This window comes from Neolamprologus brichardi, chromosome 5 (genome assembly GCF_056152115.1).
Source record: "Neolamprologus brichardi isolate AB-2024 chromosome 5, ASM5615211v1, whole genome shotgun sequence".
NCBI classification, from domain to species: domain Eukaryota; kingdom Metazoa; phylum Chordata; class Actinopteri; order Cichliformes; family Cichlidae; genus Neolamprologus; species Neolamprologus brichardi.
In genome coordinates, this window is record NC_142108.1 from 28138889 (window position 1) to 28163556 (window position 24668).

Sequence of the window (24668 nt, forward strand, 5' to 3'; positions counted from 1 at the left end):
CATTCTCTTCTGACCTCTGATGTCAACAAGGTATTTTGGCCCAGAGATGTTTTCAGTTTTCCAGGCCATTGTCTGTAAACCCTAAAGATGGAAAGTCCCAGAAGTTTGGCAGTGTCTGAAATACTCAGACTAGCCTATTTGGCAATAGACCAGCAATAGACCAGCCTAATTGGCACCAACATCCGTGCTACATTTAAAATCACTTAAATCATTTATCATCCCCATTGCTCAGTATGAACATTAGCAGGCTGTCTTGACCATGTCTACATGGCTTAATGAAGCGAGCTGCTGCTCTGTGACTGGCTGATTATATATTTGCATTAACAAGCAGCTAAACAAGTGTACACAACAAAGTAACTGGTGAATGTATATAAGCTCATATGCAAACTCATATATATATGTTATATATTCTAATCTCTTTCTCACCAGTTAGCCGACATCTGAATGCAAGTAACTCCAAACTGTCAAAGCTGATTAGTTGTGTTTGGAAATGAAGGCACCTCTGTCACCTATATATTAGAGACCCTGTTCAGTAAACCTACTGTTTGGGTAAAGGATACAGTTTTCATCACCTGTCCGGTTCCTGGGTGGCCCTGGCATGTTGAGGAGGACTAGCTTGGCCTCTGAAGACTTTTTAACAATGACCTCATTCAGCCGGAGAGCTGTATGCATACGTCGCACATTGGAATGGTTCCTGAGAATAGACAAAGAGAGCAAGTCAAAACATATCCATGCTGATTAGCATCCAGACATTTTATTTTAAAGCGTATGACACAGAATTTTGCAATGCCAAGTGGAGACATGGGTGACATGGCGCTCAGTCACACATTTCTTTTTTAATGATTGTCATCTGCTCACGTGGTTGAGTTGAACGTTATAAAACATGAGTGGACTGAATGACGTTTATTGAGACTTCAGTACTTACAGGTTCTCCCACTCACTGCAGCATGGCAAAAGGAGAAATACACCATTATCAGTGCTAAACTGTTCATGTCTTTAGTGAAGTTCATTTCTCCCGCAAGCAAGCCTAAATCTTATATTAGTAGCCATTTCTGGTGTTACAATAATTCGAAGAAAGCAAACAACACAATTAAGAGACTCAAGGCTCTGTTTTTCTTAGTAACCAGCGGGTAGTTCAGTTTTATAACAGCCAAAGGTTCCCTAAGCATTGGAAAATACTCACGGCTTCATATTGAAGATGTCTTTGATGCCCTCTGGTGTTGCTGCTCCAGGCGGCTTGGCTGGCTCGCCGTCACACTTCTCAGTCCAGGTCATCTGGACCTGCTCCCCTGGGCTCTGAGCCCCCTCTCCAGGGGTCAGCGGAGTGGCTGGGGTTGCAGGGCTGGCCGGGGTGGTATTGTCATGGATGAGCTGAACCTGGGCAGGGGGGGACACAGGGGAAGAGGCCGACTTTGACTATGAGACGAGAGGATAAGTGGACGGATGTGGATTTACATGTACATTACATGGAAGGTTGAAAGAGTCACAATTGAGGTGGAAATGTAGGAATGCAGGTAAAGTCACAGAGAGCCACAGTGTTTGAGAGAGGGAGAGGAAGGAGACGTGTGATTAGGAAGCCTTATGCTGCTTTATTTATATTAAAGGCTATTAAATTATGCAAATGTTCTTTAAAGGAAAATACTATGAGATGCTATAAGATCAATTCAATGGAAAACTGAAAATACCAGAAAGGGAATCCATCTTTTTTTGCTGCAGTCAAATGATTCTAGCTTTTTATTAATATTTGGAAAATGAAACAAAATACTTTCTTGCTCTCTTGCAAAGGGCTAGATAAAATGCTTGATACCTTTATCACTCACATATTTTTATGATAAACATGACCCTACCACTAGCAGCGGTTAGCGTCGCATTTATGCTAAGCTAAAGGTTGCTTCCAGTTTTATATACAAGCACTATAAAGGTATTATTCAAAATCTCAAACTGCCCCTTTAACACATGAACAGTTGAATGCTTCAATGCTGCTGTTCTTTGATTACCTTTAGTCTGCATTTCACTGTTTTGATGTTATCCAATTTTGAGTCATTGATAAATATTTTAATTTAAATAATAATAAAAATCTTAACACACCAGGGTGCTTTTTAAAAAAAAAATATTCTGTGACTATACAAACAAACGTTATACTCCAAACTGAGATCAGCGCTGCTGGAGAAGTTGATCCTACCTCTTCCTCGGGCTTCTCCTCCTTGCTGCCAGCAGGTGGGTCTTCAGTCACACTCAGTTGGGTGGTTACAGCAGCCGGGTTCTTACGCCGGATAGACCCACGGGATGAATCAGTGATGCTCTGGATCTGTGAAGACACAAATGAAGGGGCAACATGAAAAAAGTGATTTGAGCTTCTTTTGTCATATATATATATATATATATATATATGTAGTGTTTTACCACATTATTTTAAAAAAGCATATCAGGAACCTAAAAATCTGAAATCTGCTAAAATCCTGGCAATAATAATTTATTAAAAACTAAAGAAAAGTGAAGATACAGTTGTGGTCAGACCTTTATTATCCATGATTACTTGGGCCTTTTAATAATTGTTTTGAACTGTTCTTTTTCCACGCTGGAATGATTGTACAGTCTTTAATTTGGCTGTATACGTTTCAATTTATTTTGGATTTTCTTGAATCCACACAAGGTCAAAAGGGTACATACATGCTCAAACATATACATGCACCCCTTAAATATTTAGTAATGAAAGCTGAAGATTATACAGTTCCAGGGCTTTGTCAAGTTTTTAGCGATCACGATTGACGTTGCCGGCATAAAAAGGATTTCTTTGACACCTGTGGAATTGCCCAATACTCAGAACAATGGGAAAGTCCAAGGATTTCAGTTAAGATCTAAGAAGGAAACTGCACATTTGCACAAGTTAGGAAGGTGTCTTGGAGCCATTTCTAAACAACTTCAGAACAAGAACAAGTTATTTATTTATTTATCACCACTTTGCAAAGGTCTGCAAGAAGATCCACATTGTCACTCTCACTTAAGAAGAAATTGGGTTGGATGTTCAGGAACAACCTATGGAACACCAAAACTCAAGCCTACCATGAACTGGAAACTGTTGGAACACCAGTGAAATGAATTTTGCATTTTCATGGAGTAAGAGAGTACTGACTGAGAAAGAAGCCCCTGCTCCAAAATAGAAACTTTCAAGCTCAACTGAAATTTGTGCTGCCCACGTGGACAAGCCAATTGTTTTCTGTAGAAAGGTTTTATGGTCACGTGAGACAAAGACTGATGTATCTGGCCACAACATCAAGAGATGCTGCGTGGCATTTCTTGACATTGGCAGATTGAGGAGTAAAGGTGAGGCTTTCAAATCTGAGAACACTCTACCAGCTGTCAAGCATGGTGGTGGTAGCATCATGGCTGTTTTACTGTTAGTTGTATTTATATATAGTACAAAAAGGACAGACTAATGAAAAAGGAGAATTCCTTCTAAATTTTTCAACTTCACCTAGCATCAACAGCTAGATGGATGAAACTGGGACAGAATTGTGCATTCCAACAAGACAATTATCCCAAACACCCAAACTGGTTTTGGAATGAATAACACAGGGTACCTTAACCCTACTGAAACTGTATGGCCTAAAAGACAAGTCCATGCCACGAAACCAACCAGTCTAAATGAACTTTACTAATTCTGCCTACAAGAATGGTCACATATCCTGCCAAAATTATGCAAAAATTTGCTAAATTACATTTAGCCAAATGCCATTTAGCCATTTATGTCCATGATGAGTGTATGTACACTTGTGTGCACAAATATAATTGCACGGTACATATTACATTTATGGATCAGGGACAATTCAAGTTCAACAAAGGTATTAATGAAACACAGAGATCAATATCTTTCATTTACCATACCAACCTAAGCACCATCATGCTGTCAAACAGCAAGGTTTCTGTTGCGGCTGTGGTCTGATAGAAAGGATAAATATGGTGTCCTACTGCTCAAATTTAACCATAGATATGCTTTTGTCCAGAGGGGCTGGTGTGTCATGTTAAGTCAAGTCAAGTCCAATCACGGCAAGCCGTGCCAAGTCGGCCTGTCAAGTCACGTCAGGTTTATGAGTGCATCTTTGAGCGTGTTTCAAAACAAAACTTGGGCATAAACAAACTTCCTTACCTCTCTCTCACGTTCATTCTTTGTCAGATTGATCTGTTTAAGCATCTGCGAGCGTTGTTCCATCACCAGGGTCTTCTCGTAAGTGTAGGCTGAGATGTCACTGTCATGCTAAGAAAAAGCAACGTGTGGGTTTATTATGCATATTTGTCTTACTACAGCAATCCAAATCCACTACATGTCTCCTGTGTAAACCTGTCCCCATCTCTCCTGACTCATCTTTTGACATTCAGACAGAATGCAATCACCGCTTACTTCTTTTTTCTTAGATAGGAGAAAATTCACCTGTGAAGGTTTAAGGCTGAAGTATACGAGAACAGAACTAGTTTAAACAAGATGCTGACAATTTTAGACAGCCTTTTCTTGAAGACATTTGTGGTATGGACCCATTGTTGTACACACAAAAAGTGACAAATTTGACTCAGGGAAGAATGAAAAAAAAGCTTGTGTGAGAAAATTACACTGCTGCCTAGTTTCTCCCCACTGCACACATGGTTAGTCACTTCATATAGTGCACATGAATGCCTAATTGCAGGTTTTGCTTAGGAAATGTTGAAGAAAACCACAGGCTCTCTCTACTGCCATGAAACATTAAAAGTATTATACACTAAATTACAAGTGATAAAATTCTCATTCCTTAATTAAGGGCTTTGGAAAGCCAGACCGACACTCAGCTTTACAGTGTGCTGCTTTTCTAATAAACACAACCTAGGCAAGGAGGCTTTAGACAATATCCGATCACCTGATATTCATATTTCATGCTGTCCTTTGTGCCATTTACTGGGCTTCTGTAGTGCAACGATCTCAGCAGTCGTGCAGTACCTTTGCTTTCCTTTGTGTAGTCTAAAGCAATCAAGCTTTGAGTTTGCTGAACATTGTAATGATGTTTACCTGAAAGGTACTGAAATTAAAGTACACAATATGAACAAAAGTAATCTCTGCAATTGTTTTCAGTGCCGTTGCCACAGGTGTATAAAATCAGGCACCTAGCCATGCAGTCTACAAACATTTGTGTTTTGTTCCAAAGAGCTCAGTGAATTTGAGCGTGATAATGTAACAGGATGCCAGTGTTGCAACAAGCCATTTTTTTGCAATCCTTGTAGGTGTTCCACAATCACCTGCAAGTGGTGTTAATGCAAAGTGGAAGCATTTAAGAATCACTGCGACTTAGCCACAAAATTAAACCGCGTAAAGTTACAGAACAGGGTCGCTGAGTGCTCAGTACTTCTGTTCATATTGCGTTTGTATAGGAAGCATATATCTTGCTTTGAGTTAACTCACCATTTCTACAACTTCTACCATGGCATCGATACGGAGGTGATAGAGGAATGTGGTCAGGTCCTTTTTCATCTGGATGCTGTTGTCGTCCATCTGGGCCACAGTAAAGATGCGCATCTTGCACTTCCTCCAAACCTGCAGAGCAACAACAAAATATGAGGCATCTCCTCACTCTTCTCATACGTCTGTATGGACATAAAAAAAAGCGTTCATATCATCTGTAAGAAATTTGGTTCTGATAGTGTGAATCCAGATTCTACGTTGTCTTTACATGTTTGTGAGTGCACATGGATTTCTTTAAGTAGTAACTATTGCAGGGTACCTTGTGCTGGCGGAGCAGGAAGGGCAGCAGCATCAGCATGCCTCCATCATGGACGATCCACCACACGTCAATGTGACCCTCGGTGAAGCGTTCGCCGTTGGATGGGAAGGCTGCGATGTTCTTTGGGACGAGCAGAGCCAAGTTAGCGACGGTAGTTTCTCTGACCAGCTCTGCAGAACAGACAGACATGGAAAGATTACGATGTGTTGGTTACACTGCATCTGCATTTTTAAATTGTTCGGGACTTTGTTTTGAATGTTTTTTGATAAACCTAAATGGCTATGGCTGATATCAATCAGTGATTTTATTTTATATATGGGCCCTTGTTTTTGGCAGTATTTTTGTTCTTTTTTTCCTTCCTAGTAACCAACCAATGAAGTTCCTCCAGTGCTGATGCTCATCTCCTTGCTTCCAGTTGCGTGGCCATGAGACCAAGACAGCATTGTGTTTCAGGCCTCCCAGCCCACTGGCCTGGAGCAGATGTGATGTAGCATCACGCAGGTTAGAGGACACAGTCACCTGACAGAAGCCCTTCACCTTCTCTGTCTCCATCAGCTTACGCAGTGCCTAGACAGGCAAGAGGCAAGGCGGAGAAAAGAGCTGTTACCACAACAAGCGCCGCTTACTATGAAGGTGGCAACGGTCAGACTTGATGTTTCATTTGATTTAAAAATATATATTTGCAATAATATTTTGGGGTTTATGGGCTCTTCCATAGTCATATTTTACATTTTCAAATACTTAATTAGCTATATAGAAGAAACAAATATACATTGAAAGCTATATGTAAGTGTTTAACATGATTTTTGATAGATGTGCAGAAAAGTCTGCAGGGAAAATATAATTAAGAGACTGCAATCAACTTGTGGTGACACAATATCGTATAGTTCTGTTTACAGTAGCTTCTATAACTGGATTTAGTATTTTAGCGACAATAGTGCAGATTTTGGTCTGTTGTTGTTGCAATTGTGCTGAAAAGTTGAATAAGTTCCAGTGATTGAAGAGGTACAGGCTGTCATTTACAACATTACCTGCTCTGCACGCTGCGCCTGTTCATAGTTGTTCAAGAACGTGCCCCCTAGAGCTGTCCCAACAATGGTTAGACCTTTGCCTGCCTTCAGCTGGTTGGTCAGTGAAAGCAGACGAGGCTGCTCCACACTTTGCTCTGCATCTGTACTGACCAGCACCAGCAGCTGAGGCCTGAAGAGAAGGGAGATCAGAGAGGAGAGGAAGTGATAAGACAGAGTAGAAAAAAGTAGAAGAGAAATGAAAAGATGAATAAAGCCACGGGGAAAGGAAAGGCTGAGATGGCCAAGTAAAAGTCCTTGTTTGGAAGGAGAGAAAGAGAAAAAAAAATAGCAAGAAAGGTTGATGTTAATATGAATTTACAAATACTTGATTCTCCGACAGCTGTAACAAGAAGGGTCCTCTTACGTGAATAAATGAGAACACGCACAGACATGGGGTTAATTTCTACGGTAATTAGAGTCATGGTAGAGCAACACAGCATACGTGTGTCATACCTCCAGTTTTTGGTGTGTGGGGGACCTTCCTCCAACCGCATGAGAGCGTAACGTGCAGCACTTAGAGACAGACCCCGTATTCCATCGCCCCATTCTTTCTCCGCACTGTGACACAAGCAAGTGCCAATCAATATTTGTCAGTCAAAACATGAACAGCAGTTTTTGCAGCTTCACTGTGAATTTAAGAAGTGACAGTGATACGGACAGCCCACCGAAACAAATCCCCTTTTAGATGACAGTTTGACATAATGCAACATGATCACAAGGAATCACAGCATTTAAATACTCAGTGTGTATAGGTCTATACGAATACACTAGAAACATGGTTGATTAGTTACGGTCTTTCAGTCACAGATATGATCAAATTTCCTTCACTTTTCCATGATGCTACACCTAAGATACAGAACTAAGGCTAAAGTAAGAACAGAACAGCACACCTGCTCTGCTTTAAAAAAGCACAACATGCTAAGAGATCTGCTAAGAAAGAAACAGTAATACGGCAGGAAAGTTAAAAAAAACATTGTTAGTGGAAATAAAACCTAAAAAATTACAGACAAAAATTACAACTTGGAAAGAAAGACCATTTCACTAAGTATGAAAAAACTTTTGAAAAAACACACCTTCTCATTTAATGGTTTTTCTTTATTTTCATGACTATTCACATTGTAGATTCTCACTTAAGAAATCAAAACTATGAATGAACACATATGGAATTATATAATTAACAAAAAAGTGTGAAAAGACTCAAAACATGTTTTATATTGTAGATTCTTCAAAATAGCCACCCTTTGCTTTGCACACTGTTGGCATTCTTTCGATGAGCTTCACGAGGTTGTCACCTGAAATGGTTTTCCAAGAGTCTTGGAGGACTTCTCAGAGATGCTGAGCACTAGCTGGCCTTTATGCCTTCACTCTGTGGTCCATCTCATCGCAAACCATCTTGATTGGGTTTAGGTCAGGTGACTGTGGAGGCCAGGCCATCTGGAGCAGCACTCCATCACTCTCCTTTTTGGTCAAATAGCCCTTACACAGCCTGGAGGAGTGTTTGGGGTCATTGTCCTGTTGAAATGATGCTCCAACTAAATGCAAACCGGTTTGGATGGCATTCCGCTGCAGGATGCTGTGGCAGCCATGCTGATTGAGCGTGCCTTCAATTTTGAATAAATCCCCAACAGCGTCACCAGCAAAGCACCCCCACATCATCACGCCTCCTCCATGCTTCGCGGTGGGAACCATGCATGTAGAGACAATCTGTTCACCTTTTCTGGGTCACACAAAGACACGGCAAGTGGAACCAAAGATCTCAAATTTGGACTCATCGGATGAAAGCAAAGATTTTCACTGATCTAATGTCCATTCCTTGTGTTTCTTGGCCCAAACAAATCTCTTCTGCTTGTTGCTTTCCCTTAGTAATATTGTTTTCTTAGCAGTTATTGAACAGGTGATGTAGAGATGTGTCTGCTGCTGGAACTGTGTCGCATTTATATGAACTCTAATGAATTTAGAGAGATGAATTTATCCTCAGCAGCAGAGGTGACTCTTGGTCTTCCTCTCCTGGGGCGGTCATCATTTGAGCCAGTTTCACCGTAGAGTTTGACAGTTTTTGTGATTGCACTTGGGGACACATTCAAAGTTTTTGTAATTTTCTAGACTGACTGATTTTCAGCTCTTGAAGTCATGATGGACTGTTGTTTCTCTTTACTTAGTTGATTGGTTCTTGCCATAATATCAATTCTAACAATTGTCAAATAGGGCTGTCAGGTGTGTACCAACCTGACTTCTGCACAACACAACTGATGGTCCCAACCCCATTAAGAAGGCAACAAAATTCCACATACGAACCCTGACAAGGTACATCTGTGAAGTGAAAACCATTTCAGGTGACTACATCATGAAGCTCATTGAGAGAAGGCCAAAGGGTTTGCAGCGTTGTCAACAAAGCAAAGGTTGGCTACTATGAGGAATCTAAAATAAGAGACATAAGACATTTTTCTTTGCTACATAATCCCATATATCTTGCTTCATACATTTGATGCCTTCAGTATTTATCTACAATGTAGAAAATAGTAACAATAAAGAAAAACTATTAAATGAGTAGGTGTGCCCAAACGTTTGACTAGTAGTGTACACAGAGAAAGTATTTAGTTTAGCGATTGTCAGTTTGACAAGCTGCAGAAAGTGGTGGTTTGTTACATATGATTATTAACTGAACTCAAATCTTGCAAAAAAAAAATTGAAGAGGTTTATAGCACAACTTTACCTAGAGTATAAAGTCTGAGGAAGATCACATATAGAATAAAAAACAACTCAACCAATAAAACAAAAATGTTAAGATTTGCTAATTAGACACCTACCACCTGTACTCAAACTCACTCAGGAAACTAACTGAAAATAAAGTAAACTGGAAAAAAAAACACCTGATACAGAAAAACACTCACCCTGCAAACTCGATATACTTGTAGATGGAACCGGCAATTACCATAGCGACAATGGCGTAGTACCAGGAACAGAGGAACATAAGAGTAAGACACAGGCTCATCCCCAGGAAGGAAAGAGTCCTATAGAGTGGAATGCAGAGGCAGACAGACACATGCAATATAAACTGTTTGTGAATCTTGAAATTCAGCTGTTCCTTCGCTTTTTGTTGGTGAACTGACCAGTGGTAGAACTTGAACCGTGGTCTCCAGTTTGGTGTCCTCAGCAGTGTCTGGAGTGCACATGCCAGATTCACAAACATGTAGCACATCAAGAAGAACCTGCAGGAAACACATATGAACAGGATATAACAAACCTCTTCTTACTTACTCTAACAATATAAGAATGAGCTCACTCGTTGAAATCCAGAAGGGCTGTTATGTTAACATCTATGACATTCACTTGTATTTATGACTGCATTACCAAAGCAGAAAAGTGGTCTACCCCTCTGAGACCATAAAATTTGGTATTTGCATTGTTTAAGTAATAACAGGGGACCAGCTGCTCTGAAATCCCCCACGGTTTTATTCCCCTTAATATATTTATTTTTTCAAATGGCAAGAAATTAAAGGATTTTTTTCCCAAGTCTTACATGGAGAGGATGGGAGCGACTGAATCCAGGGAGGCAATGAGGATCCCACTCTCGCAGATGCAAGCCGTCAGCAGGAGGGACCATGTGGGTTCTCCGTTGGCCTTCCCGTGGCCAAAGATCTACAGTGCCGGCACAGAAAACATGTTTACACCATTTCTATTTCAGGAGTATGTCTGCATAAACTTCTTCCGCTACCTTCTTAATTCTAGTCAAGTCATTACATGTATATGTTGACTGTATGTAATAAATACAGTCAACATATACATGTATGCATTTATGCTTTGAAGGCTCACAGTTAGCATCTTGGCGTTCTTGCTTTTTTCTATTTTGAGGAGAAGAACATATTAGGTTCTCTATTTGGATTTAATATTGAAACGACTTTATTGGTACTAATGTCATTATTGATTCAATTTACTCTGATTACTTTCCTTACTGATTCATTATCCATTTTCTATGTGAAAATTGGTGTATAATACAATTGTTTTACTGCACGGGTCTGAATATAACATTGATAAAAGTAAGTTAACTGTTGAGACTTTGATTAAAATAGATTTAATACTTTTTGTGATGGTTCTTCTCATCTCAAATCCATCCCCAAGAATGCACACTCACAAATTAGCAAACTATCAATCACTAATGTGTCCAAAGAGATCTCGATTTATTATATTTTGTACTGTAAATAAGATAATAATTTACAAAATGAACAAGATTGTGTAGTGAAGAAGAACTGAAACTAATAACTGAATACATAAAATCATTGGGTGATATTGTTTTCTGAGCTAAATCAAGTAAGAAGCAGAGTAACTTTCTCCTACTTCCATACAATTTCATTTCTTTTTCTGACCCAGGGGAGTCACCACCTGTTGGCCATTATAAAGAATGCACTTTAAAGCCCCTTGCCCATTCGTTTCCCTATGTCCACTTCTTCTATAAAGTCTGCTGTAAGAAGAAAACAGACTGACCCGAAGAGCGGGCACAATGCCATCCTTGGCAATGGCCTGCATGAGACGAGGCGCTCCCGTCAGGCTCTGGAGGCCTGCTCCACAGGTGGAGAAGAAAGAGCCAATCACAATCACCCATGGTGATGGCCAAGCCAATGTGCCAATCACTAAGTTCCCATGGACGCCCTCTCCGAACCTAAACACGATTAACCAAGTGGTCAGTCTCAGACTTATTGTTGTATTTAGGGATGATTTTTATCCAATCAAGGATAGACTTACTTGTCCCTGAGGACCACACCCTCAATGCAGGCACCAAACAGAACCACACTGGACATGTCTGAGCAAATATGGTTCAAGAAAGTAAAGTCATTTCATAACGATATAAATAAATGGTAAATATTCAACACTTTTTAGTGAGCCTTGGTTTAGTGATTATAAGAATTATAAACCTTTCCATCTGAAGATGCACTTAATTATCTGATAAACCAATTAAGTGCATTTGCTGAGGAAAGACGTCAATCGTTTTTTGTGTAGTAAATCTCTGAGATAAGATGCATATTACATTGCATGTAATATGTCTTGGTTTCATTAATTGTTAAGTGCATAGGCAGCTCAATGATCTGATTAGAGATCCTAATCAGATCCTAATCAGATCAGCCATTCCATTATAGCTGCTTCAGACTACACGGTATAGGCTGCCTTATATGTTAAAGCACATAAATGGCAGACATGTGCTCAAGAATTTTGTACAAAGAGAAAAAAAACTTAAAGCATTCATTGAAATATTAACAAGGTTTCACATGACAAAATAGCTCAAACTCTAATACCAAATTATAATACCAATATTATTCAGAAGCCAGCTGCCATGATTTAAACAAAGAAAGGAAATGTGTTCTCACGAATGGTAGATTCATATTTTGGGCTACTTGAGGGCATTAGACTGGTATCACAGAAGTTATGGCCTTTTCACATTTAAAATGCTGACCTTTGATTATGAGGCTTCATGCAGGCCAGTGAGTGTGTTTGTGCAGACACGTTAGTTAGAATCTAAAATTTGTAAACTTGACCTTTTCTTACAGTGTCCTTTATGAACTGATCCGTTTTAAATACCACTACAAATTCATTATCCCAAGTTTGATCACAACAAGGCCAGACATAAAATATAGGTACAGTAAGGAAATAATTATTCAGTCCCCTGCTGAATTTGATAGGGTCCACATTTACAAAGAAATGATAATTCTCTAATTTTATGGAAGTTTCATTTTAATGGAGAGAAACCTTAAAATAAAATATTGAAAAAAAAACAATCATTACATATTTGTGTGTCAGTGAGTTTAAGTATTTCTTTAAGTATTGTACATGTGGCACACAGTTTATAATCAATCACTAAATAATTGTAACTTGCAACACCATTTCACAGAGTCTTACGTCCCACTACCATGGGTATGAGCTAAGAGTATTCAAAGGATGTCAGAGACAAGACTAGACCTGCACAAGGCTGGAATTGGCTTCAAGACCACCAACAGGAAGCCTGGTGAGAAGGTAATAGCTGTGTAAGATTTTGCCTCATGGGGTTAGGATGATGTGAAAGATGGTGGATCAGCCCAAAACTACACAGGAAGAACTTGTTAATGATCTGAAGGCGATTGGGACCAGTGTCACCAAGAACGCCATTGGTAACACACTACGCTGTAATGGACTAAAGTTTTGCTGTCTCCCTGTTCAAGATGACACATTTATGGGACCATCTGATGTTTTCCAGTGAACTCAGAAAAGACTTGGAGAAGGTGCCTTGGTCAGAAGAAATCAAAATCAAGCTCTTTGGGATCAACTCGATCCTTCCTGTTTGGTGCAAGAGAAATGCTGAATAGGACCCAAAGTAAACCATTTCACCAGTCAACATGAAGGTGGAAGCATTATGCTTTGAGGCACTGTTTTTGCTGATGGTACAGGATGACTTGACTGGATTGTGGGGCCAATGGGTGGTAAAATGTTGGACAAGAGCCTCTTTTCTTCAGCCACAACACTAAAGATGGGTTGTGGATGGGTCAGCTACCATGATAACGACCCAAAACATACTGCCAAGGCAACAAAGAAGTGGTTAAAGAAGAAGCACATTAAGGTCACTGAATGACCTAGTGCAGGTGTCTGCAACTTTCAACATTAGAAGAGCCATTTTAGCTCCTCCTACCAGACAATGGTGGGAGAAAAAGAGCAGCACAACTGGAAGATGGGCGGATGATGGCTGTAATTGGGAGAGAATCAATTAATAAACCGGTATATGTGTAACTCTAATCCTAGCCCATGGCTCATGAACCACATTTTGCAGCTAAAGAGCCACATATGGGTTGCGAACCACAGGTTGCTGACCTGTGGTCTAGCTAGTCTCCAGAACTCAATCCTATACAGAATCTTTGGAGGGAGCTGGAGTTTCGAATTATTAAGTAACAGCTGAGACAATGGCAAATCCCTCCTTAGGTGTACAAACTGGGTGACCAGCTACATCAAACTGACAATGGTTTCTCTGCCAAGTGCTAAGTCATACTTTGTTTGGGGGTAAAGATACTTTTTCATTTAATAACATTCAAATGAAGTCAGAATTTTATGTATCGTTTTTTCTTCTGGAGTTTTGGTTGATATTCTATCTTTCTCCGTTAAAGGGAAGCTATCATAAAACTCTCCATTTCTTTATAAGTGAGAAAACGTATAAATTGAAGGGGATCAAACAATTATTTTCCCCACTGTATATGCAGTGGTGTATGAGGGCCAGTAACGGCAGTTGTTAAAGGATACAGACAGTAGAGGTGGTGGTGATGGCTGCAATTGTTCCAATGGGGATTGACTTCTGTGCATCGCGCAGGTCTCCAGAACGGTTGGATCCAGCCATGATCCCTGGAGAGACAGTGAAGTGACAGTTGTTACCAAGATCAGAGATTTGTGCACATACTGTAGAAACACGTGTGCTACAAACAGCAGAATGTAGAAATTTCAGATAAACTCACTCAAGCTGAATAAATATAAAGGTCTGACATTGAGAACAACACCAGGGATGCCATTTCTCAGATGGTTAACAAAAGAATCACTCAGCAGCACACTGATAAGTAAACAAATTAATAAATGTGTCAACGAAGAACAACAATAAGAAAAAACTGAGTGGACAGAACAGTTTATGCTTTCACCTGTCACAGACGGGAAGTAAATGCCAACCAGCAATGTGAAAAAGCTGGTGATGTCGGCTAACACGTAGCGGTTAGCGTTGGTTAGAGGATCGTCCTGGTCTTCCACTGACTCCATCTTGTCCCTGGAAATGAGGTCCCCTTTGTCATAGTAGTTTCCAAACAGGTTATCTGGATTGGCATTGAAGAAGCATAGAGAGGACTAGAGTTAAAAGATTCATGCAGACAGAACCTGAAAATAGGTGTTTTTAATCCTTCCATGTTAGCCAAATATTCAATTGGTGACTGAACTCCATGACTAATTAACAAATTTACTTTATTCTTCAGCCATTCAAAATTGAGTTAGTCACTATTTACAATTTCTAATTAGTTTATTAAAATCAGTAAAAAAAAAAAGATGCTTTCAGAAAACAGAAACATGAATTACTTGGCTTGAGTAGGTGGATTTGGGAGGTTTTATCTCCCGCTAAAAATGGGAGATAAAATATGATATGTTTTATCTCTAAAAAATAAAGTCAAAAAATTAAAGTGACTTTTAAGTGTGACTCCTTAATTCAGAGTTTACTGTTACACCAGGGTAAAACAAGGCTTGCCTAGCTGTGGGCTTTCTTAGGGTTTCAGAAAGCCCAAGGCTAAGAAATTAGTTTGCTCTACTTTGTCTTTGTAACACTAAATCACCATTTTTACCATTTATTAAAAAGATCTGAAAGCAAATATCTAGAAAAATGAATCAACTTTTTAAGTTCTTTTTACAACAGCTGCTCGTACTGGAGTGTTTCTTGATGGACACTCCAGTACTATAACAACAGATCAATGGGAAAAACAGGACATTCAGACCTAAGAAAGTATTTTATCGTAAACATTTCATTAAAAAAAAGAAATCTAGTAAAGAACGCTAATGAATTGTCAGTGACCCAGCAGTATAGAAAGATGATAACTGGATCCAAAACGAATGAACCAACCTGCCAAGATTCCACTAGTGACCCCAGGGATGCCCTGGATCTCAGTCACATTGTTTGCAACAAAGTATTTGTCACAGGTAGCGTTGAGAAAAGGTGAATCACAGAACATCTGCCACAGCTGGGTTGTGACTGTCCCATTAGCTGTCTCAATGGTCTTGGCACAAACATCAAAGGTCTTCCACACCAAAGTGCGATTCCCCAAAACACACACCCTAGAGGAATAGAAAAGCACACAATTTTGAAATACTGCTGCTGTAGCGACTTTTGTGCATGCGTGTTTGATGTAAACAATTTATTTGGACTTTTTTCTTCTTTAAATTAATTTTATAGTTAAAACATTTCTGTTGTTTTAAATTGTTTTCTGACATCTATTGACATCTAGGTTAAAACAATGATGGGTATCACATTATAACACTTAGCTTTCAGGTAAATTCATCTAATTTTTAAATATGTAAATTAAAAAATAAGGCAAATTAGTGCTGGTGCCTTTGTACCACTGATATAATAATGGCATGTTCTCCAAACCTAGCATGTAATTATGTGTTGCTTTTTCTAAAACAGCATGTAGATAAGATGTGTGTTAGTCTGGGCTTTTGTTACCATCTCAGCTTATATAATATTGGATTATCTTGGCTCTATCTGCTTACGGGAATACAGGTGGATCCATGGCGGTCTTGATGACTCCGGCGTAGACGGCCAAGATGGAGAGAATGACGCATGCCAGAAACACGAGTGCCAGCTTGTTAACATATTTTACACCAACGAACACCACTGTGGCCATGGAGGTCAACAGGATGGTCCCGTACACGCGCATGTTATTAAGCAGGGCGGCCTCGGCCTCAGCACCCTCTAGGCCCTCCAGGGGAAATATGGCTGCTTTGGGCACAATGTAGATCTGCAGCAAAACAGGAAAGGAGCTTATTTATTTATCTTTGACTTTATGTATCCAGGGAAATCAGCAGTACTTTTATCATAAAAAAAAAAAAAAATCCATCAAATATCATTGCTGCTCAAGGACATCTTAGTGGTACATGTTTTGGAAGTGCGACTTTCACTCCTCACCTTCTATGGCCTGTCTGGGGATTTAAACTGGCAGTTTTCAGGTTACAAACCTGCCTCTCTACCTCACTGTTTGCTGCTAAATGGAAAAGAAAGATGTATATATATATTTTTTAATTTAAAGTATCACTTTTTCTGTGTCATGTCAAGTGTACAGCACTTTGTTTTCTCCTGGTAGTTGCCTGAAAGTGCTATATAAATAAATTGCTTGCTTGCTTGGATATAATAAAAAAGGTGAGAAAGGCAATGAGGGATGAGATGAGTAAAAGAGGACAACTCTGTGAAGTGTGAATATATGCGATGTCACATTAAAAGTCCTCTACTGGAGCTTGAAGCACCAACTCGTACTACTGGCTGCTATTTTAATTCTTAATTAAACAACTCAAGCATGGTATTAATATTAAACATTAACTGCCATTATTACACTTTTACTACGGGTCAGTCTAAGAATAGTCAGAAGATAGATGGTAAACCCCTAATTAGACCGTCACTATCTGTCATCAGGTTTAGATGATTCATTGCAAGGCTGTTACATAAGTGTGGAAATTTCTGTCTTTTTTCTCTCAGCCTGAACACTCTTTATCACGATGAAGAGCAACAAGAGAACAAGCAGTGAGTTGTGGTTTCGGTCATTTGGCTGAATGCTAAGAACAGCACATCACTAGGCAAACAAATCGTAGCTTCACGGTGAACTCTTCATGGTTCCTAAAATAGCAGCATCAGTTTGTGTTCCTGACTTGGGTGGAAGGATGAAACATATTCAAATCAGTCTTCCTCAAGATCCGCTCCTTACAATTCTGCAAGGATTGTTATTTTACAATGGAAACTAAGCCAGCTTTGACCCAGAAGACAAAATTAACCTCCAGACACAATCAAACTCCATATCCATTAGAGGCATCCAGAATAATATTATTAACAATAAAAAATGACAGTTGATAACAGTGGACCAAAGTGATGAGAGCTGTTTCAAGGAATGATCCTGTTACTCAGGCAGCGTCTTCATCCCTTATAATGCAGTATTTGCATAATTACCCAATATCCCATGCAACATGGAGGCATTGCAGTGGAAGAAGTGTGGAGTGAAAGGCAGAGGAGGAGAACGAGAAACGGGAGGAGAGAAGCGAAAGATTGAGATGAAAGATCGCGCCATTTCAAAAACTAATCAGAATTCACATTGAAGAGCACATACTGTGAGAAGAAAATAGCTTCAAAGCAAAGTGATGATGAAAATCAACCAAAGGAGAAGAACATGCAAATGCTCTGCTTTGTAGAAGTGTGACATTTTTTTTTTGTTTCACTTTGCACTGATTGGATTTCAGGAATATCAGAAGTTTCATTGATGTGGGTCTGACCAGTTGGAATAAACAACCACCCCCCTCCCAAATTTCAATGAATATACTTAAATTAAGGATTTTATGTTTTTTAAAAAAAAAATCTTTTATTTATACTAGACTTGTTGTACTCTAATAACTGTTCCCCTCTTTAAAAAAATTTAGTCAACCAGAGATTTGCAGGCAGGATTAAAAACGAGGGATCATATTCCTTTTGCTGAACAACAAAAATAGTAACAAGCATGGATGAGATTAACAAGCAATACAAGTCATTGTAGCTACAGGAGTAAATCTATCAAATCATCCTTTTTTAATATATATTTAAAGTGGAGATATTATGCTATTATGAAGGCAGATAACGATACTAACTGTGGCCAAAGTCAAACACCAAGTCAGACAGAAAGATAAACAAGGATTATTTTGAACTGTAAATCATACAAAGCTACTCTGCGAGAGTCCAAGAATACACACTTTGATCTGGAAATGCACATAATAGGACACCTTCACAGGAGCAATTTGACATTTGGAGAAATACACACTTGTTAGAGTTGGACAAGAAGACTGACACACACTTAATATGAAGATTGGAAAAGGGTAAAACAAACTCACTCTAAAATGAACAAACAAGCAAAAAAATAAAAGCTTATATTACAACACCGAACAATCACGTGAAAACAAAATTGTAAATTAGTACTAGAAAATGTTTGTTGTTACCTGGTTAAAACAAAGAAAAGAAAGAAACAAGAAAAGATTAGCCACATTCCCTGCACACATTAGTGATTAATGTTTAAATACCTCTGGGCTAGCGGTTTTGTTTGGCTCCTTGCCTTTAACCATTGAAACATTTCCAATGTTGGCTTCAAATCTGCTTGGACCATGACCTTGAACATGATGCAAAAATCTTTTATATATTACCACTATAATTTAATCTAAAGGGTAATATTTTGCCACTGGAGCACAACAAAGTTCCCCTCAGAGTTGTGGGTCTGACAGTGTTATCACCTTGGTAAAAATTGTCAAAATGTGATGTTGGAGGGTTTACTGCAGGGAAGAAAAAGCTGTGATTTGAGCGGTCATCCTCTACTAACCTGGCAGCTCACATCGTTTTTCTTTTAGGTCATCGTGGTCTTGTGACATCACGGATGAATAAGCTTGAAATGGATGTCATTTCAAATAGACAGGATATTAGACGCTTTTCTCTCTCACTCACATAGAAGTGAACTCGAAAAATAAATAAATCAACGTGGCAGCTGTTTGGGACGTATTACAAACGTCCTTAAACAAGCATTTAACCAGAATCAGTTCCAGAATAAAGAAGTGGTTCAAAACAGGCAGGTCACCTGAGGAGAAGTGCATCACTTAATATGATTCATAAGACCATCTAAGACTTGGTGATCGCTGATTGGTTGAGGCATGATGGGGTGAGACAACTTTTAAATGGTCCTTCCACACTCCAGGCTGGATGTTTGACACTAGCAGATAAGCTGTTTTCACACATGCGTTTCATTTCTAAACATTAACCTGCACGTGAGAAAGCACAAGACGTGCTCTGATATTAATTGCTTTTTAACCTCTCAGCTGCCCAGCACATACGATACTCAGTCGAGCCCATGTGAGAACGGTGAAGGTAATAGGATTCACAGCAAGTAAGGAGGTGTCATGTTTTCTGCTTCCTGCAAGCTTTCCTAAACCAGAGTTAGTATTTGTGGCAGTGAGAATGTGTCTGAAGCAGACCTCCCAAATCTCTCTAAAGGTGAAGGAAGAGGTGAAGCTGTTACAAGACAGAGACCTGGACAACGTGGCCATGGTCTGAGGGTACAAATGCCATAATATTAATTATGGCATTAAATAAAATAATACTACGATGCTACACTAATGAAAAGAAAAGAAAGTTAACATGTTACTGCCTGGTGATGACATTAACAAAGTCAGAGAGAGTGAACACAAAGAGGGCGTCATTCTCACCAAGAGGAGCTCAATAGCTCCGAGGATGTACATGGCTCCAGCGTACGTGGTCCCCAGGTAGAAACAGATTCCGACCGCTCCCCCAAACTCAGGGCCCAGTGAACGGGAGATCATGTAGTAGGAGCCTCCAGCTACACGAACAGCACAAAATCACTCTGAAGTACTCATTTAATGGGTAACTTTGTCTGTGAGAAGACTAAACGATGGCATCTCATGCTGAATCATACATATATTTTTGTATCTGTTAATTCGTTTTGACATTAGCATGTCACCATGGTGAGTGCAGACATTTACTTCAATTGTGTCTCTTTTAACGACTAACATTTTACACAATCAAATAAAAGAAACTTGACAACAAAGAACAAGAGAGATGTTTAAAAAACTGTCCACTGTGTACACCAGTGAATATCCAGCAGATTTCTTTAAAATTAAAAAACGATTTCCATACATTAATGATAGAAAATAGTTTTTTTTCTGTAATGCTTTTTTATTTTGGTAGACTGCTTTCTGACAGTTGTAATTTTTGCTGAATTTGCTAGAAAAGGTTTTCTTATTATTGCATCTTATCACACTGTTATACACAAATGCACAAACAGTGTGCAAATAAATTAACTGAACATAAATAAATAGACCTTAATCAGCACTTTGGAGCAGCACAAGGGTTGGGACTGGTTATAACAGAGACAGTTATAATTGGCATACACTTCCACACTTCTCTACAAGCCTGTAATTTGCTCTGACCCCTGCTGCATGCACACCAACTGGTAAGACGCAGGCCATCATTACTATGTAAACTCGCTTATAAAGCGTAGCTAGCCTGCATATGCACGTTCATGTGTCTGTGTACAGATACAAACTTGCCGATGCAGATCTTCATGACAAGCATTTGGCCGATGCTTTATTTTGTGTAAATAATGTTGCGTGACAAGGAGCTAAAGTGCACAAGATACCAGACTAAAGCTTTTAATGTTTCTGGAGATATCAAGCTGCGCTGGGTGTACTGTGCCAAAAGCAATCAGCGAAAAGAGAAATTTAGAAGCGGACAGACTCAAACAGCGATGACTGTGTGGTGCCAGCGTCTGCTCACCCACCTGGCACTACTCCATTGGTAGCGATGGCACTCATAGAGATGGCAGTCAGCATGGTCTACAAAGAGAAGGACAGAGGAGCAGGAAAAGAAGGAATTAGATCAAATTTGCAAATTATGCACACAAGGTTTTGATCTTTTCAACTCTGAAGAATACAATTTATTGTTTTCTTAAATTGTGAACTAAACCTCAATGAATAAGGTGTCATGGCTATTTATATCACCAAAAATGAATTGAAACTGGTAAACTAAATCTAAGTAATAAAAAACAAAACTAAGAGTCTGATTTAGCTCAATGCTCGCAACCACAATGCTGTATGTGCAAATCAAGTTAGTTGGAAAAAAAAACCCTGAAACAGCTAGCTCAGACTCCATCTTAGATAAACATGCAATAATCAGCACTAAATTCAAAGGAGAGATCACACTAATCGGGATGTGGCAGGAACTTAGTCATAAATCTAAATGTCAGACATCTAAAATACATGACTTGATGTTAAAGCTTGAGCAGTTAATGTCAGTCAAAGTCATTGGAACTACTTCACTTCAACACAGTGTACGAATATGTGAAACATTTTCAAACCCCCTTCAAGATATTTCAGTACAAGCCTGCTGCAGTAGTGCATGTTGAAAAGTTAGCGGATAACCCTGATCCATCAAGTCATTAGTTTATCCTCTTGCTACCATGGATAGCTGAAAAAAAATTGTAATGGAAGTCCATCTAACCGTTAATGAGGCTTTTCTGTGGATACCAAAGACAGAGTAGGGTCTTTCCTGCATTGAGGAATTTTAGCACATTCCTAGAGGCTTTCAGCAGAGCCGAAAGGAAATCAACAGCAATATGCTAATATTTTTTCTACTCCAGTTTTGTAATTGGAGATGTATTTATTCACAAACTGCAGACATTTTGTTTATCAAATGACCAGAAACAAACAGGAAGAATGCACATATTTCTGTCAAATAAGGCAACAGAGACATATTGGTCTTACTGTAAGTGGACCACTCATGCTTATGTGTATAATTAACTCCAAAGGCCATTTCTGAGCAGGAAGCCCCCAAAGAATTAGACTGCCTGACATTGCCATCACTAGAACCACTGGCACTGCTAAAAATCGTTTACTGTTTTAATGTTCTGTCCTCACTTTCACATTTTATCAGATTCTTTTTAAGCAAACTTCAATTCTTTTATTTCCTCCAGGTAAAGTCCTTCATACCAGCGCCAAGCAATGAATTTTCCCAGCATAGAATTAAAGAACGGACAGGCTGCTCGTTGATTAGATAAATAATAACACCACAGGGCCTGTCAACAGCTGTCAGAGCACATTCAGACATCCAGCGACAACTCTTATGGAACTCTGTCGAGTTGAGATATGTGAGGGCACGGTAAAGCGAAGCTCACGGCTATCACGGTCGCCTGCAACACAAAGCGCGAGTCCCGACTGGCCTGCAGAGGACAAGAGGGAGAGATGTACGCAGAGAGTGGAAGAATGGTTCAGAAGAAATAAAAAATGACAACGTGAAAGCACTGAGAGTGACTGGGAAATAGAGCGGGAGAGTGTGTTTGACAGTACAAAGACGGCATTAAGATTTCATTATTCTTTTAGTTGCTATTGTTGAATTTCTGAGTGTCTTTTCACATTGTCTGCACATGAAAGACAGAGGCAGACACAGAAAGAGAAACGCGAGGACGAAATGTGAGAACTGGCTGCCTAAAACACGTCTCACTTCCTCCTATTTTTTGGGGCTTTTCTATAAATTAGTTGTTCTAGTTTATTATGTTATTATCAGTTGAGTTTTGAACGTAAAGTTATTGCAGATTGCTGCATGCAATCTGTGCTTGCATGCAGCATTAGTGCAATAGCAGTCTTTCCTGGGTAACATTTAAACTGTAATCACCTTCCTAAAATGTAAGGTAAAAAATAACAACAATAAATTCTGTTACTGACAAGAAAAGTGGTTAATAAATACAACATTTTACAGAACAATTACTTATTATTATTTATTAATTATACCACAACAATCAGTGGTTGTTTCTTTTCAAAGTTTCTGTTTCAGCTACACTGGAGTGAGGTTTTCCAGCCACGGGAGACCATGCTGGTTATGTTTAACTGTTATTGTATCTGTCTCCGCAAAGACTTTAATGTGGTTAGTGTCACCTGAGGGCCCGGTGGACTGATGATCAGGAGTGAACAGTGAGTTGGGCTCTGTTTCTCACTCTAATCTGGTCATAATGAGGCCAGAAACCCTTCTCCCACCACAGCAGATAAGACAGTAATTGTTTAAGTGTTTTATCTGATGTGGGCAGCAGCCACTCAGAGGTAGTCAGTCGCATACCCAATCACTGAATCTCCATGCAGAAAAGCCAGCAATGCACTTGTCTGATTTGCACTGCTGGCGGTGCAGCCAAACAGGATTGATGTACTGTGCTTTAGTAATGCTTCACTATGAATTTTATGTATGTCAATAATATTAAAGGTAAATTATACACTATATCTTTGACTTTGACTTTAAAACACATGCTCTGTTTTATATTGATACGTGATTTTCAATTACTATGAGTCTGGAAGGTGGTCTATATGTTTTAATTTCCAAGAAGTACTCCACTGTAATTTATGCTCATAGCAGAATCTTATTTCTGCCATCTCATTCTCAAGATATATATCGTTAATTCTAGTCTGAAGCACGGCAAACAATACAGCTCCTTCAGTTCAGTCTGAAGGAGTAGCATTGTAAGAGTTCTGACGATTTCCTGAGAAACAGAGGTTTAGATCCAGTTATTTATGCAAGTGCCAATTTAAGACTTTATCAAAGCTCTTTGTGTGAACCAGTGCTCATGGAGCGAAATATAATTAGAAAACTAAAGCTGACAAACTGAGCATGTTAGTGACAGCTGCGATTTCAGCTGGCAATATCAGAAGGTAACTGGCTTGAAATGAGAAGCCTGCTTTTGTCTGTGTGAAGTCACAACTCACTGTTTTGAAAATAACAAGAATTTGGAGTTGAAAATCTGACAGTATCAATATTGTTAGCCTCACCGTGCGTTCTATGAGAACAGAAGGCTTGACAGGCGCGAGGAGTGGAAATGAATGAGGGCGATTAGGTCAAGCAAACAATTATTTGAGGTTTATTTGAGGTTTATCTGTGTTTCAGTGGAAACTGTATTGATATATGGATCGATTCTGCGTTGATTTTGTCTACAACCAGCTGCAGACAAGACAAAGTAACAACTATCACTTTTCAAAACTCAAATTTTGTCTCCAGTTAGATGAATAATTTCACCTTCAATCTATGATTGATTGCTGATGTGCAATTAATGTCATATGTTGTTTTGTTTGACTGAACCACCACAAGTGGCATCAGAAGAGCAGAGCAGATGATTTTGTTGTTGTCACTGTTGTGAAATACCATTTTATCACTTTTAGTTAAATGACCCTTTGGGCATCACTGCAGACAGGGATACTAGCAGAAAAAGTCATGCATGAGAAACTGCCTGGCTTTCATCTCCAATGATCTCACCTGCAGACCCAAATGGACCACAACATAGGATCAAAAGCAGATACTGGAGATCTAATATCTGGCTGTAGCTCAGGTGGCAGAGCAGGTCAGCCACTAATCAGAAGGTCGGTGGCTGCGTCCTGGCTGCATGCCAAATATCCTTGGGCAAGATACTAACCCCATGTTTGCCTACTGGTGGTGGTCAGAGGGCCCGGTGGCGCCAGTATCCGGCAGCCTCGCCTCTGTCAGTGCGCCCCAGGGCAGCTGTGGCTACAATGTAGCTTGCCATTGCTAGTGTGTGAATGGGTGAATGACTGAATG

The 24668-nt window shown here is 39.4% G+C and overlaps 1 protein-coding gene across 5 annotated transcripts in view; it reads right to left on the bottom strand.

Annotated features, from left to right (window-relative positions):
* The window catches only part of slc12a5a (solute carrier family 12 member 5a), a 175434-nt gene that overhangs the window by 8249 nt on the left and 142517 nt on the right, over positions 1–24668 (bottom strand). For 2 of the 5 annotated variants that reach the window (XM_035904660.2, XM_087840969.1), the window contains exons 5-25: positions 20860–20914; positions 19769–19899; positions 16061–16308; positions 15414–15625; positions 14455–14622; positions 14069–14167; positions 11555–11612; positions 11297–11471; positions 10335–10453; positions 9925–10023; positions 9706–9825; positions 7268–7372; positions 6776–6944; positions 6116–6311; positions 5745–5914; positions 5426–5557; positions 4148–4255; positions 2183–2308; positions 1184–1416; positions 926–940; positions 561–694 (exon numbers count right to left, since the gene is read on the bottom strand). In XM_035904660.2, coding sequence (XP_035760553.2) covers positions 561–694; positions 926–940; positions 1184–1416; positions 2183–2308; positions 4148–4255; positions 5426–5557; positions 5745–5914; positions 6116–6311; positions 6776–6944; positions 7268–7372; positions 9706–9825; positions 9925–10023; positions 10335–10453; positions 11297–11471; positions 11555–11612; positions 14069–14167; positions 14455–14622; positions 15414–15625; positions 16061–16308; positions 19769–19899; positions 20860–20914 — 2872 coding nt within the window. The remainder of the gene's footprint in view (positions 1–560; positions 695–925; positions 941–1183; positions 1417–2182; positions 2309–4147; positions 4256–5425; positions 5558–5744; positions 5915–6115; positions 6312–6775; positions 6945–7267; positions 7373–9705; positions 9826–9924; positions 10024–10334; positions 10454–11296; positions 11472–11554; positions 11613–14068; positions 14168–14454; positions 14623–15413; positions 15626–16060; positions 16309–19768; positions 19900–20859; positions 20915–24668) is intronic. The other 3 variants (XM_087840967.1, XM_087840965.1, XM_087840968.1) reach the window with 3 other exon arrangements.